Consider the following 17551-nt stretch of genomic DNA (forward strand, 5'->3'; position numbering starts at 1 on the left):
GGTTCCACCTATACATTTTTGTACTAGCATTGAAGATTCAGAGAAGGAGGTGTGTGTTAAATTTTACAGACGACGGATGACAAGTGATTGAAATGAACGAAACAGAACGAAAGAGAAAAAAACAATATAGAAAAAACTGACTCCCAACTAGAACAAATTTTCAAGAAGAAAAGAATTGTATATAAACAAACAGAGACAGAAAGATTGTACTATTTTTACCGACCTGCGTCGTATATTTGACCATAAGGTTTGTGTAATCATTTCTTGTAACTGGTGTGCTGTTGATTACAACAAGGAACAAAGAGTAAAAACACAAGAAACAAGACTTAGTATGCAATCTAATATACATTTTTTTAAATTTATTGCCGGTTCACTAATACCACTCCCACATGTTCATTCGTCCAGTATTTCTCCATTCCCAGTGACGCTTTATTCAAGAGATATTCGAATTGTGCAATAGTATGTTTGGAACTTATCCCACCATCTTCGTTGAGGTATAATCTTTCTCCTTTTAGAATTTTCCTGGTTAAATCTAATTTTCCTATAATATATAATTGGTAAAATGAACTCAATAAGGCCGTTAGTTTTCTTGTTTGAATTGTTTTACATTGTCATTTCGGGGACTTTTATAGCTGACTATGCGGTATGGGCTTTACTCATTACCGCACGGTGACCTATAGTTGTTAATTTCTGTGTCATGTTGGTCTCTTGTGGAGAGTTGTCTCATTGACCATCATGCCACATCTTCTTTTTTTTGTTTATCTCAACATAAATATTTAAATGAGTGAGGGAAATTTAAGTTGCCCTTGTTCCCCAAACTGTAACATGATAGTAAAATTTAGCTTCTCTTTGAAAATATATTTTAAACAATTGTTACAAATATAAAAAAATGTATATAGTATACGGCTGTTATTAGATGAATAATTATTATTATTTCATGTTTTTAAATTCAATGAACTAGAACTATTTCAAAATATCTTCCTATTTTATAAAACATTAAAAGATTTCGCACAGGAAACAAAATTGCCTCAATATTATAGACCTATGTATCTATGTAAAAAAACTGGATCTGCAAAACTTCGCATTAACAAAACAAAATGAGCTCAATTATAAGATGTTAAAATTATTTGGCATACATTTCTTGTTGGCTTGTTAAACAATTGTTATTCAGATTCTGGAGTAAATAAAAAGAAAACAGTGTAGTCATTGGTATTGTTTGCCTTATACAGTTTCTATTAGCAACTTTTATTAACACGTTACTGTACAATTCAACTTAAAATCTTTAAATCAAGGAAAAACATCTCTCCGTTGTTGCATCGATTTGAAAATAAAAACGTATTCCCTTCAAAAGCGTGGTCTTTTTTTGAGCACAGTATATAAGATTAAAACAGGTTTGTATGAGGTTCTTGTTTTATATTTCATCATGTCTGGGTGATATTTGTTTGGACGGACGATATTGTCTCATTGGTAAGCATACCACATATCCTTCCATTGCAATCATACAAAACACAATTATCAATAACGGTAATATTCTTTTATTTACAGTTCAATATAGACACATATCCAAGCTTTCAAACAAGGACAAGAGAATGTTATGCCATGCTGAAAACGATTGAATAAAGAAACTTGTACAGCCTTGCACACACAATTGCGTCGTATTTATTTAATACAAACCTATGTTAACTTCACAATTCTCGATAGCCTCTATCCAAACATTCACATAGCTACAATTATCTGACGCTGAATTCGCCACCAATTCGTTCTTAATTTTGAACTTTGATACGTCAATATTACCATTCATTTCCTTGTTCAAACGATGAATGGAATTTAGATAAAACTTTTCGCTGTATCCTGCAGAAAAAAGTTTTATCAATTGATCGATGATACATAAAAGACAAATATTAAAGTACGTCTCAAATAAAACAATAATATAAATACAGTATGGCATTACATGATGTCATAGACAATCGTATATTCCAGTGTGTCCTTACATGATGTCATAGACAATCGTATATTCCAGTATGTCCTTACATGATGTCATAGACAATCGTATATTCCAGTATGTCCTTACATGATGTCATAGACAATCGTATATTCCAGTTTGTCCTTAAATGATGTCATAGACAATCGTATATTCCAGTGTGTCCTAACATGATGTCAAAGACAATCGTATATTCCAGTATGTCCTTACATGATGTCATAGACAACCGTATATTCCAGTGTGTCCTAACATGGTGTCATAGACAATCGTATATTCCAGTTTGTCCTTACATGATGTCATAGACAACCGTATATTCCAGTGTGTCCTAACATGATGTCATAGACAATCGTATATTCCAGTATGTCCTTATATGATGTCATTGACAATCGTATATTCCAGTTTGTCCTTACATGATGTCATAGACAATCGTATATTCCAGTTTGTCCTTACATGATGTCATAGACAACCGTATATTCCAGTGTGTCCTAACATGATGTCATAGACAATCGTATATTCCAGTTTGTCCTTACATGATGTCATAGACAACCGTATATTCCAGTGTGTCCTAACATGGTGTCATAGACAATCGTATATTCCAGTTTGTCCTTACATGATGTCATAGACAACCGTATATTCCAGTGTGTCCTAACATGATGTCATAGACAATCGTATATTCCAGTATGTCCTTATATGATGTCATTGACAATCGTATATTCCAGTTTGTCCTTACATGATGTCATAGACAATCGTATATTCCAGTTTGTCCTTACATGATGTCATAGACAATCGTATATTCCAGTTTGTCCTTACATGATGTCATAGACAACCGTATATTCCAGTGTGTCCTAACATGGTGTCATAGACAATCGTATATTCCAGTTTGTCCTTACATGATGTCATAGACAACCGTATATTCCAGTGTGTCCTAACATGGTGTCATAGACAATCGTATATTCCAGTATGTCTTTACATGATGTCATAGACAACCGTATATTCCAGTTTGTCCTTACATGATGTCATAGACAATCGTATATTCCAGTTTGTCCTTACATGATGTCATAGACAATCGTATATTCCAGTATGTCATTACATGATGTCATAGACAACCGTATATTCCAGTGTGTCCTAACATGGTGTTATTATAAACTACTAGTAGTCTAGGGAGTGATACCAGTAAAACATGAAGATATTTAACGAACTATTATGATATGAAAATGCTACTATATTTTTTTTACAAAGTTTGAACAACAAACTGTACCTTTCTCGTTTTTTTTAATTAGATTAGACAATTGGTTTTCCCGCTTGAATGGTTTTAAACTAGTAATTTTGGGACCCTTTATAGCTTGTTCGGTGTGGGCCTAGGCTCCGTGTTGAAGGCCATACATTTACCTATAATGGTTTACTTTTATAAACTGTTATTTGGATTTTCTCATTGGCACTCATACTAAATCTTCTTATATCTATCGATATGAAAAATATAACATTCAAAATGTTTTGTAGAAAATAAAACTTAGAGATTTTGACTTTTTTTTTGTATTTAATCATAATTGATTTTTTTTATTTTTATACGCCCGTCAAAATTTTGATGGGACGTATTATGGTATACAAATGTCCGTCCGTCCGTCTGTCTGTCTGTCTGTCCGTCCGTCTGTCTGTCCGGCGTAAACATTTCGCACCGTAACTTGAGAATGACTTCTCTTAATTTCATGAAACTCAATATAGTTGTTTCTTATGATGGTCAAATGATCTGTATACTTTTTGGTGAAAATTAGATTTAAACTTTTTGATTTACGGCACTTTGTAACTATAAAACAGGGGTGTGTTTTTTTCACATTTCGCACTTTATCTCAAAAACGATTCTTGATTATGGCTTAAAACTTTAAACTCTTCTTAGTTATATTAATCTTAATATCTGTATATACTTTTTGGTTATGATTCAAAATTTTATTTTAGTGATATTTAGTTTTTTGTAATAAAAAACAGGGTGGTAGGGTTTCCCGCCGTGTCTCAAAAACTATATATGTTTTATGTATGTTTCAAAAACTATATAGATGTCAAAAACTATATATGGTTATTGCTTAAAACTTTCTCAGAAACTATTTTTGATTATTGCATATAACTTCCACATAAGACGTCGGGCGTATCATGCGCTCATGGCGTAGCTGTTTATTTGTGTTTTAACGCCCCTTTTAACAACGCATTTAGGCTATTGTGTGGCGGCCAGTTTTTATTGATGGAGGTACACTAGAGTCGAGAGCACCCGCTCAAGCGGGGTTCGAACTCACAACCTCAGTGTTGACTGGCTAGTGATTACAGTAGTTACTTAATGAGATGGGTGTATAGTACCAAACGTATGAGAACTAATATTTACCATCAGGATCTAGGTACGATAACTCTATAATATCTTTACGAGATGCATCTGTCACATCAAATGTTATCACTAATTTGTCATCCACTGCAACAAGATGTCAAGTAATAATAAAAATAATGCATAACACCATGAGTAGTGCAATTGAATTAAAATAAAGAAATATGTGTGTTATAGGTAAATAATTTGATTTTGGATGTAACACGTCTTCTGATTAGTTAAAAGTGTGTTGTCTATCCGCTCATAGACATAACTATGTCATGTGATCATGACGTCAACAACGTTATTTTTTTAAATTTACTCCTTACACAAATAGAATTTAGAAAAAAATAAGAGAAATGACTGTACTATTTTTTGGCTATTCGAAATAACCTTAAAATGTGGAGCGCACTTTTAATTACCCCGTACTCGGGTTATTAAGTGTGCACCACATATTTGATATAACTATTTAAGGAATGACTGGATTTTTTTCTGTCTATTTGAAATAATATAAAAAAAAATGTGGTGGACTCTGAATAACTCGAGTAGTGGGTTATTTTAAAGTGTGCACCACATTTTTGATGTTATTTCAAATAGACAGAAAAATTATTACAATAATTTCTTATGATTTAAATATAAAATTTCAATTTTAAACCGGAGATAAGCATGGAAAACCATTGATGACGTCAAGTTCAAATGACAAAATTGTGTCTATGAGCTGATAAATATAACAATGTCAGCCAATCAGAGGACGCGTTTCATTCAAAATTAAATTATTTCCTCATAAATAAAACGAATATTACAGCCATAATAAAGAATCCTTAATATTTACATGTAGAACCAATAAGTACATATACGGGGGTTATTGTTGTGTTGTGTAGAGCGAGAAGAAACGACATCGACGTCCTATCTGGCTCTCTGTACAATAAAATTTCAGGCATCTTTGGTGTTGTTATCTTAAATTATAATTATGTGTTTAGTGTGATATTTAATATGCGTGCTGTAATTCACAAGTTTGATCCCCATCATGACTTGATGTAAGAACAAAGCCTGGCAACATATTAAATAAGTGTATTAAAACCTTCTGAAGACCAAATGTTTAGCAGGTTTTAGCCCAGTGTTCGAAAATAAAAATTCAAATCTATATCAACGTGTATATGTAATAAAATTACAGCACCGGATATATAAAGTACTTTAAAGCATGGCTTTACAAATTCAACGCTTGTTTTTAAATCAACAGCGCTAGACTTTACATATCCAGCGCTAGATTATACATATCCAGCGCTTGACTTAATAAACTAGGAATCTGTACATTTATGAGAACAACATGGCTCTGTACATTTCAGTATGAGAATCTTTGACAGACATTGTGACAGTCCATTGGTCGATGAGATGAGATGTATTGAGATGTATCAACACGCATGCGCCTGCCACTAAGTCCGATTATTCTATCATGTTATATCGTAATTTTTAATAAGTAGAGAATTGGTGTTCATAGTAAGTTATGAGTTTATTTTGATTTATGTATTCACAATGATGATGCGTTTGACAGAGTGTACGATAAATTGTCTCATGAATTATCACGTTGTGATTGGTTAAACGCCGTCACGTGGTGACCCCCTATGAGACCGTATGGGGTTAGTAAGTTTCATATGGGGTTCGTGACGCGATAATGGCGACGTCATCTATTAATGTTGTTGTGTTTCATTGTTTATTTTTCAACAAAACGCCGCAGAAAAAGTCCAGCGTCCGATAAATTCGTTATACAGTTAACTACTGACCCCCTACGGATCCATAGAGGGTGAATACAATTCATAGGGGACTCGGCCTCCGGCCTCACCCCCTATGGATTTTACTAACCCTCTATAGACCCGTATGGGGTCAGTAGCGAACCATATAACTTATAATTTGCATGTCTTTTGTTTGATTTAGTCGCTATTTTGGGGTCTCATTCAATTACAGTTTATCTCAAACGCGATTTTATTCAAAATATGTGATGTTACATGATTGTATATGCTGGACGGACAGGCGAATGGAAGTAAAGATGGGCAGAGGAAAGGAAAGACTGACGAATGGTGCAGTTCAGCAATACAATTCTTCTTCGCCTTAAGTATAATGTACCTTGCATAGTGTTTCGTATTTCCAGTAGAACATCTAACTGCTTTTCATACGATAAACTCTGCAAACTTCCAAACCATACAATTATTTTTTTATCTGTCATAGTTCTGTGAATGAAAATAATGGGGCAGAATATACTAATTACTAAATGCATTTGGAAGCTTATTTAAGCTAACGTATACATGTACAAGAATCGCAAGATGTTTTTTTGTTAAACATAAATCAGAAGTTATAACTCAATTTAAAAAATTATGATTATAAACTTTAGAATTATTTTAAGACATTTTTTTTTCATAACAAAGAGAAACAAGAAATATTTTTCAATCGATGTATTTCTTTTTTTTTATAATTTTAAAACCAAACCAAGCGATTATGAATACCTTATCATAATTGGATAAAAGTTATTTGGTCAAACCACACGAGACAGCTTGAATACATATCCATTCGTGATTCTATATTGCCTGCATTGTCTCTGTATAAGAAACAATAAATCAGAGAAATTCGGAAAGAGAGCTTTTATATGAGATCACGAGAGCCAAGCCACGGTCGCCATTTGAGAACCTATCTAATAAAAAAATCTCTTAATAGAAAAGGCCAAACGTTATTCAATAAAAACTTTGGTCGTTTTCGTTTTCGTAGATTTTCCAGTGAAACAAATAAAAAAACACGGATACAACATTTTAAGTCAATTAAAACCTTAGTCCATAGAGCATACAAAACCAAAGAATGTAAGACCGAATTTTCTTTATTATTGTCAATGCTATTCATACTAGATAATTTTATAAATATACTAACTTTACTTTTCTAAGTGCTACCATGTATTCCTCCCCGATTGGTCGAATATCTAATTTATTTCCATATATTGTTTTCACGTTTGCAGCGGTTTTGCTAAGAAAATCTATGAAATAGTGAATCATAATGTTCAATGTTTAAAAATAATCTTAGCCAGGCAAACACTACATTGCATACAAGAACATTAGAAAAAGTAGTACAGTGTGCAGTGACACAGCAAATCCTAAAAGTCGTCGTTTATACTTATTTCTGTTGCTAATACATTTGTACGTATCATGGGAAGAAATGTGATAACATTGTTTTTTATGTTATATTGTTTAATAACTATATTATATAATTATAAATCATACAAGTTTTCTTTCGAGCTGTAGACTAAACCACATTCAAAATGATTTTAATCTTTAATTGTCATACTTTGAATCTTTGGATCTCCTTACCCTTCCAGAGCACCTGAGATTACCCCAAGTTTTTGGTGGGGTTTATGTTGCTTAGTCTTTATTTTTCTATGTTGTGTTTTGAGTACTATTGTTTGTCTGTTTGTCTCTTTCTATTTTAGCCATTGCGTTATCTAGTCGCCTAAAATGCAGTATACATATGTTAATGATCAAATATTTCAACAACAAAAGGAGATAGACAAGTTCGAAAAACACATTTGGTTCGTAAGGAAGAAAAACAATGCGTTCATACCAACCTTTAGAAATATCTACTGGAACATAAGTAAGAGATTCGTGCGTCTCTAAAAATTTATCTAAGATCAACATTGTCTTGGTGGCATTTCCACTACCAAGGTCAACAACCATTCTCAAATCTTTCAAATATTCTGTTAATTCCTTTAAAATACAACTACATGAAAAAAAGAAAACAACATGCCTCAGAATTGATAATGTTTTCTTTTCTCTGACTCTTTACTAAAGAGTCTTTAGTCCTTAACATCTACCAATTGGAAAGTTTTTTTTCAATTTGAAATGGCGCAATTGTATTATATTGACTTGCCAATAAAAGAAAAGGATTTTTTTTTTTTTATTTAAAACATAATCCGTTGGATGCAAATGTTGTTCAGTCCCAAGCTTTGCATGTGAAGACGACACTGTTAGGAAAGGATGGCAATCTACAAAATTTAATTAAAACACTCTTTTGTCAATGTGCCTAGAATTGACCGAATTAAGTCCATTTTACATTTATGTTGGCCTGTAACATCATTATCCGCGGTGGTTAGAGAATGTTGGGCAGTCATCACCCTGTTAAACTCTGACGCTTTGGTTGCTGTCTGCAATTATTGTTTTTCGTTCGTTTATTGTTTTAATGGAATCAGGTTTAGGATCAAAGTTTGGTTAGTTCTAAAGTTTCTAGTTCCAAACCTTAAGAGGATAACTATATGATTTTGTGTTTGCTTACTGTTGAAGGCCGTGCAATGTCATATTTTGTTCACATCTTTGTAATTTCGTCTTTAACAACTTTTTGTCAACATAGATAATTGTCTCGTTAGAGTTATACTACATCTTTCTTTTTATAAAACACCAAACTCTTTTACTGAATAGGATAGTTTTAATAACTAAGAATGTTGATTTAGGATTCAATATCAGCTCGAGAGCTAAATCGACCGTTGAATCATACCGAGTCGTTATTCGAGGTCTAGCATTGGTCGAGAAATGTTTGCCGGACCGATAAGAAAAGGACAGGTATTTATAGATTATTACATGGCATTTTTCATATGGCCCTGGTATCAGCCCTAGACTCCCGTATCAAGCCAGAGGGCTTTAGCCCGAGGGCTTGATATGGGTCGTGGGCTGATACCAGGGACCATACGAAAAATGACATGTAATAATCTATTTATCGCATATTTTTAAGCAAGAGTAAACAAATAGCTTACACCAATTTATGTTTGATATTTCATCAAAAATCAAAAAGATATTTAACGAAAATAAAATAAAAAACGTATCACTGTGAGTTAAAAAAAAAACGTTTTGTGAAAAGTTTCAGAAATAATTAACAATAAATATATTAATTCTAAGACTTGCAAATTTTAAACGACTTTCCTACTTTTTTCTTCTACAGCAGATTCGTAACTTTCTAAATTTCTTTTCATCATGTTCATTGTGTTCAACTTGTTTACAAATAGTCTTTGATTGACAGTTTACCGGAAGTTAAACTCGAGGGCTTGATATGGATTTCGAGGGCTGATAACCAACCTTGACTTCCGGCTATTATTGGTCATGCAAAAACGTATATATCAGTACAAAATATGTGATAATATAATTTATATCATATATACTGCCTAGGTGCGAACGCATCAAGGCTGATAAGCCCATATCAGCCCGGTCACATGACGTTACACAGAGCGGATACGGGTTATTGACACTTGAATTAACGACTAAGTCTAGTCTACTTTCGCTGGTTACACATATTCAAAGACTATCATAGTAATGCTTCTGACATCGGACTCGGACTTTTCTTGAACTGAATTTTAATGTGCATATTCTTATACGTTTACTTTTCTACATTGGCTAGCGGTATAGGGTAGGGTTGAGATTTCATAAACATGTTTAACCCCGCCTAACCGCAATTTTGCGCTTTTCCAAAGTCAGGAGTCTCTGGCCTTTGTTAGTTTTGTATGATTTTTATTTTTAGTTTCTGGTGTAAAATTTGGAGTTTAGTATGACGCCTAATATCAGTGTACACATATATATATATTTTTTAAAAGGGACCAGCTGGAGGACGCGGCCTACGAGTGCGGGAGTTTCTCGCTACATTGAAGACCCATTGGTGGCCTTCGCCTGTTGCTTGCTCTATGGTCGGGTTGTCGTCGCTTTGACACGTTTCCCATTTACTTTCTAAATTTTACTTTTACTTAAAATATATGATAAGATATGATAATCTACAATACAATACAGTACGTAGTCGTTTTATCTTTATGTTATATTGCATTTATTATTCTTTTCTGTCAAAACGACAAGTTATCTTAATTTATGAGTACGTACTGTTAAAATATCACCCAGAATTTTCCTTTCAAAACGATGAAAGTAGTAATATTTGCACTGCTCCATACAAATATCATTTAATCGGGATCCCTCTTCGTCATAACGGTACCATGCTGGAATATACATTGGATTTGCTGAAAGTCCGTTAAGTAATTCTGTCTTTAAATTGTCCATGATTGAACTATAACTACTTGAACAATATTTGGAAAATTAAAAGAAGATAAAGCTTGTGTACATATAAATCATAAATCCACCAAACGTCTTTGGACGTTATAATAATAGTAAATGTCTGGGTAAGTTCGCGGTGCTCTGTGATACGGTTCACTGGACAGCGTTGTTAATATATTTGGTGTCAGCTCAACTTGTTGTTAAACTAATAATATGATTAATACCAAAGAATCGTTAAAAGTAGATATCAAGATTAGTAAATAAAAGGATTAAATCCTGTAGCAATATAGTAAAGTGGTCGGAGCCGATGAAATTGAAGGATTTGATGTGTTTAATTGTGAAAAATAAATGACAATCAGGTTCTTAGTGAGGGATTGTTCCATTTTTCAACCCTACATGTACTTACAAACCAAAACAAAAAGTTTCTTTATATGATACAGGTGCGCATTTATTAGCATGAGAAGATTAAGTTTTATTATTGAAATTGGTTACAAACTAAACACCACCCTAATACATGTACTTCTTCGGTTCTATATGTTAAAACAAGTACACGAGGGTCCGTGTAACACTTATCAATTCAAAGTTTTAAAAAGTTTTGAAATTTTAGATTTTTGGAATTTTGATCAAAGATTTAAAATATCAAAATTTCAAATTGTGTACAAGTTTTGAAATTTTGAAATTTAACCAAATTATAAAAATATTAAAATTCTAAATATCGTATTTAAATTTGATAGTTTAGGAATTTGATCAAATTTTTAAAATACTAAACCTTACGTGCAATTTTGATTATTTCACTTTTTTAAAAGTTTGATTTTTTAAATTTTTGATTAAAATATCAAAAATAGAAAAGGGGCGAAAAGAGGGGTACCTGCAAAAAGCGAAACCAAATAAAAGCGGAACGAAACGAAACAATATGAATTAAAAACATACTGATACTATAAAGTGTATGTATGAAATAAAACCACAGACAGACAGTTGTAAGCGGTGAAAAGTTGGATGACAAAATAAACATTTCTCAAAAGAAGAGAATTCATTTCAAAACCAGACGTACGGCTCTGATATCGGCCATTTTACTTGCTTGTTTTTCTAGCACCAATATTTTAGGAGAAACAGGAGTAATAGTAAAAACTGAACAACTCGCAGTAGGTCAAATAGTATGGTTAGGTTGAGCATATAAACAAGGAAAGATGTGGTATGATTGCCAATGAGACAATTATCAAAAAAAAAGACCAAAATGACACAAAACATTAACAACTATAGGTCGCCGTACGGCCTTCAACAATGAACGAAGCCCATACCGCATAGTCAGCTATAAAAGGCCCCGATAAGACAATGTGAAACAATTCAAACGAGAAAACTAACGGTGTACATGTGTATATATATTTTCTACTGAACTCTATGCAAAAAAAATGCTCAATACACGGTGATTTATCTCTTTTGATTTGTAAGTTGTTGGCCATAATTATTCAGCTTTCAGCGTTCACTAAGAAGGTCGATCCAGAAAAGCGCTTTGGTCGTAACTTTCATTTTTATCGGTTGTATGACGATCATAATTATATTGACTTGTATCAATGATTTTAGTTAATATTTTTTTTGGTACGGTAGGAATACTGAATGCATGGTGTCCCAATTAGGGTTGTGCTAGTCTACCATGTGGGAGGTTTTTGATATATATATATACATCTTATTTACGCAGAAATTAAGAGTACTTAGATCAAATATAAGTAGATTGGAGCCAAAATACTGTTACAAGGTATCTACATAAACTCATCATAGATGGATACCAGGATATAAATGTTGCCGGTTTTTGTGCCAGACGCGCGTTTCGTCTACAAAAGACTTATCGGTGACACTCGAATCAAATAAGTTTAAAAGGCAGTTGAAATCATTTATATCATATATATAAACGTATACCATAAACCATAAACATTATTTTCAGCATTCATTGTTATGTAATAGTGGCCCCTGTACTACATAAAGCGCTTATCTACCATTTGTAGGTGTCGGCATTTTAAAAATTGAAATTTCTTTTCAAAAGTTTATACCAGCGATAAATGGTAATCTTTTGGGGAATCCAATATATAGATAGTCACCTTTTTTTACTTTGATACTTCCACGAGGGGCTTCGATAATGGTACATTATAATATTCTGATTCCCAATTTGATGAAATAAAATATTCTGTGCAAGCAGAGGACAAAAGAAAAAATCTGAATCCAAAACAAACACATCCCACTTTTAAAGTTAAATGATTGCTCCATTATAGACAAAGTTTTGGCTGGTTATCATATAATATACGTAGCTCGATTATGGGTCCTAAATCAACCACTTTTTTTAATAGTAAATTAAAGGAAAGGGTTTTTTTTGTATTAAGGAATAATATTTTCCGTACTTGCATTTTGTTATTTGAGTATTTTTAAGTTATCGTACGACAATTGACTTTAAGCAAACTAAAAGAACACAGGCAGGTACATCCAGTCAGAATGGGGCGTGTAAAGAGAAGCCACACCCTCATCTGCATGATGGATTTTTCCATTTTTGGCAATACACCGATGTTGCTCTCAAAAACCAGTACAATGTAAAACTCTAAATTTTAAGTAAAGAATTCACCTACGGAATGCTGAAACTGAAATTTGAAAAATAAGAACAGAAACAATTGAAGGGGTGTTTGGTCAAAGTGAAGTTAAAACATATCAAAATCCATCTATAAGGGCTACTTTGTCATAGGGAGTTGAAACCTACGTTTTTTCGTAATTTGTATGTGAACCACCCATTTTGAATTATCAATTTTTTGTTGCCAGTGACAAATATTTCATGAATGTTCCGGAACAAATTAGCTATAGATGCAACAGGGAGAGAGTGTGCATAATGAAGACATATAAAACCTTTCAATTAGTTTAATTGAGGTCTGGAGCTGGCGTATGGCAGTAACTGTTATCCTTATATATAGTAGTCCTTTACTAAATTATTATCATTGTCATTCTGATTAGTTTCTTTTGTTTCCATTCTGACATAGGAGATGTATTTCATTTTCAAGTGTGTTTTACTGATCGTATACTGTGTGTTTTTCATTCTTTATTGGCTAGAGCTATAGGGGAGGGTTGTGATCTCACAAAACATGTTTAATCCCGCTGCATTTGTGCGCCTGTCCCAATTCAGGAGCCTCTGTCCTTTTAAGTCTTGTATGATTTTAAGTTCATTGTTATATTTCGGAGCTTAGTGTGACGTCTTAAATCGCTGAACCAGTTCACTTTTTTGTCTAGTGGCCAGCTGAAGCACGCCTAGCACAACGCTATGCATTAAGTATTCTTTCCGTATCATTTCTTGGAACTGAAATAAATCATTAAAGGCAATATATTATCGTCATGCAATCGATAAAAAAGAAAAGTTTAAAGTTGCATGCGACCGAAGTGCTTTTTCTTGATCTACCTTCACCAGGAACGGCAAAAAAGCGAATAATACTATTTGGTTTACTGATTCTTCGAAATGTTGGGCACTGGGAACACCAAATAGCTCTAAATTATTTATCTCAAATGCTACCCTTATATAAGAGATTTAAATCAACTTATTTGATTCCTGTTTAGATAGGTTTAATTATTATTATTTTGATAAATGCACAACCTTAAAATTTCAGGATAGTGTTATCCCGTGTCATGTCTTAAATGTTTCATAAAAAAAGACAGAACATGGCTTCTTCTTTTCATTATTTATTTTGTAATCAAAATTATTTGATATATTTCATACTATTTATTTATAACTAAGACTGATTATTATCAGAGCCGTGTTTACATCAATGTTTACAGGTACCTCTCTTGTCGCCCCTTTTCTATTTTTGATATTTGAATAAAAAATTTAGAAAATCAAACTTTTAAAAGTGAAATAATCAAAATTGCACGTTAGGTTTAGTATTTTAAAAGTTTGATCAAATTCCTAAACTATCAAATTCATAAACGATATTTAGAATTTTATTTATTTTAATAATTTGGTTAAAATTTCAAAATTTCAAAACTTGTACACAATTTGAATTTTTGATATTTTAAAACTTTGATCAAAATTTCAAAAATCAAAAATATCAAAACTTTTTAAAATTTTGAATTGATAAGTGTTACACGGACCCACGAGGCTTTACTAACACATATCATAATAGTTGAATTTACTGTTGCAGTAAAAATTGGTACGTTAAATTTGAATACATATAATTTCAAAAGTACTTAAAATGGAAAATGCTTTAATCCAAAAAGAATGAAAGAATGAAAATGCCCTTCTTAATATAACTTAATTTTAGAGCTTATGCTTTTACGAAATTTCAGATTACTGGCTCCGCGGTTGGTAACAATAGTATTTACATGTAGGGGGTTACGTCAACCTTTGAATTGTTTGCTTAGCGTATTACTAGTAAACAGAATTTAAATTTAAAGGCATTTTCTTTTGTCATTTTATTTTAATCAATTCCCTTACTTAACGAAACCGTATGTAATGTAAGTAATTAAAATTCAATATATTAACTTTGGACAATTTGTAATGGTATCTGAATTTATATCTATTGATACTAGTATTGAACTGTCAATAAGGTAAAGTAAACAAAAAGATACGTCTTCACTGATACATGGTTTACACCAATACTCACAGATAGGAAATGCCTATCATGTCATCGTATTTGATGTGTTACAAATGTGTTTTGGGATATCTTATGATAGCCCTGTACATTGCAAAGGACTATCTTGAACAGGACCGTATCGTGCACACGTATATCAAGTTTGATTCAATTTTGATAATTGGTTCTTGAAATAAAGATGAAAATGTTGTTCCCATATTGTTTTAATGCTCAGAAAGTAACAAGGCTAAGGGTGTTGTAATGATATAGCGATTTCGTTATTTCGACATAACATGTCGCTATGGGTATATAACGACATATAATATGATATGGAAATTACGACATCGCTATGTCGTAAGAACAACATATCATATAATATGTCGAAATTACGACATGGCGATGTCGTTATAACGACATTTTATGTCGAAATTACGACAAAGCCACGTCGTAATTACGACATAATTTCTTCTTTTTTAATCGCCTTTATCGGCTTCCGTAATATACACATTAAACTGGATTGACTTAAAGTTTATGATGTTTCTCCACGTTTCATTCCTTTAATCAAGAACAAACTTTTAAAGTCACATGAGCACTACAACGTTTGAAAACAGATTCCCCCATTTTGTCACATTCATAGGAGATGTTCAAATTCCATACATACAATAGCGTCAAGGTACGTTGGAGCTACTCTTAAATATGGATAATGTATCTCTTTGCAAATATCCATTCTTTATGTAACTTAATGAATGGATGGATAAGTTTGAAAAAAGTAAAAGTCGCTGTCGTTTGAAATTCTTTCTTGCCACTTTAATTGTTCTGTCTTGTGAAAGTATTGTGACACTATATTGTTTTAGACAGTTGTTGAATGAAATTTAAAGTATATATCGACAGGAAATCCTGATTCATTTTTTTTCTTATACAACTTTTTTTCTTAAGCTATTTTATTTCTCTAGTGACAATGTGGGGACATGGGGCATGTGAGCGCGCTCACTCAGATTCTTTAATTTTATTACTCCACAAAAATATTTACACATAATTTGGGGTTTGGCCAAAGGAGTATGTTTTTGGTCTTTTTTTTAGTAAAATGATAGCCTGGGATCCTGGCTGACTGCTCGACAGAAGAGGTAGGCGAAATACAACCTGGTTTGTCAATAGGATATTAGGATTATATTGTTACGAATTAATTGCAAATGATTTTTTATTTTATATTTGACATGCAAGTTTGAAAAAAATAGCTTTATTGATTAAAATCGTAAATCATTTCAGTTAATTAACGATTGGCAACATGTGAGATTTAGTAAGGTTGCCGGGCTATAAGGAGGTGTGGCACCAGGTGGGGTTCATATCGGGAGAACGGGGCATTCAGCAGCTGTTGAGATAAAGGGACTCGTGAATATTTTAGTCTTTTTGATTGTACATTTTTATTAGGAAATCTGGTAGCGGCAATTTTTAAGCTTCTTGACCAGAAACATTCAGAGGACATAATATTAATACATCAAATTGAGAATGGAAATGGGGAATGTGTCAAAGAGACAACAACCCGACCATAGAACCGACGGCAACAGCAGAATAGAATATATATGTCAGCCCTTTCCTGTAAAAATAAAATAGTCCGATAATAGCATTTTATGATTAATAGAAATCGTTTATTACAAGTACCTGGGTTTTCCAGTAATGATGTAGCCTTTTAAAGCCGACTATATGGTATTAGGTTTTGTCATTGATGAAGGCCGTAGGTTGTCTATAGATGCTTGCATCGACTTTAAGTTTGTTCTTCGCGTTGGTGGATAGTTGTCTCATTGGCAATCATACGGTTTATTAACACATCTCCTTATTATATATACCTGAATAATCCAGTCGTTACAGTGATATGCAGTGAAGTTTAGCATTTGATAGTTCATTAATAACATTCTGGCGTATCATAAACAAACAACTTGTAACGTCTCATTTCATTGGCCGAAAGATTTAAATACAACAGCAATGTAGTCATGATCAGTTTGCACGTGAATTGACACAGGTGACTGACGTATTGTATATTTTACAACACGGGGGAACTAGCGGTAGATTTAGATAAATAAGAAATACACAGGTTGTACTTTCAATGTTCTATTGTTGAATTAAATTATCTCAATAAAGTTACATAAATCAAAGTTACATATGGAAGTCCATAAAACAATAACAACGGCACAGTCCGCTTGAAAGTCCTTAAAAGTAGCAATACGAGTTCCGTATTCTAACGTTCGGTAATCCTCACTGACCATAATTTCTGAATGTTTCTTTTTATAACAAATGTTGAGTTACTCTAATATAGAATGACACTAATTAATACAAATTTGACAAATTTGGTCTATTCACGAGAACTTGTTAAGCTTAATCCGTTATCTCAAAATGACATTAAGTTCTATTTTACTAATTGTACTTTAAGAAGATTACGACATATGGATTTGTGAAAGTTTGTAACAACATAAAAAAGTATTAAAAATTATGAAATAAAATCACAGAAATTTACACCATGACAACTCTCCTCCGCTCCAGCTAGACTCTGACCCAGAGTCTCAAGGATATAGAACTGACA

The 17551-nt window shown here is 32.7% G+C and overlaps 1 protein-coding gene across 4 annotated transcripts; it reads right to left on the reverse strand.

The window, feature by feature from the left end:
• Positions 1 to 320: 320 nt before the first annotated feature.
• On the reverse strand, positions 321 to 16933 carry LOC134685367 (histidine N-alpha-methyltransferase-like). Of its 4 annotated transcripts, none has more exons than XM_063545068.1 (8): positions 16821 to 16933; positions 10217 to 10329; positions 7930 to 8068; positions 7242 to 7344; positions 6450 to 6553; positions 4353 to 4436; positions 1675 to 1851; positions 321 to 541 (listed from the first exon to the last, which is right to left on the reverse strand). In XM_063545068.1, the coding sequence occupies exons 2-8, from the start codon at positions 10280 to 10282 to the stop codon at positions 360 to 362; spliced, it is 855 nt and encodes a 284-aa protein (XP_063401138.1). In that variant the 5' UTR covers positions 10283 to 10329; positions 16821 to 16933; the 3' UTR covers positions 321 to 359. The 4 variants fall into 4 exon arrangements, with proteins under 4 accessions (XP_063401138.1, XP_063401139.1, XP_063401137.1 ...); XM_063545069.1 differs by lacking the exon at positions 16821 to 16933 and adding an exon at positions 16636 to 16735; XM_063545067.1 differs by lacking the exon at positions 16821 to 16933 and having other exon boundaries at positions 10217 to 10598.
• Between the last annotated feature and the right edge of the window lie 618 nt (positions 16934 to 17551).

The sequence above is a fragment of the Mytilus trossulus genome, chromosome 9, assembly GCF_036588685.1.
Source record: "Mytilus trossulus isolate FHL-02 chromosome 9, PNRI_Mtr1.1.1.hap1, whole genome shotgun sequence".
Lineage (NCBI taxonomy): Eukaryota > Metazoa > Mollusca > Bivalvia > Mytilida > Mytilidae > Mytilus > Mytilus trossulus.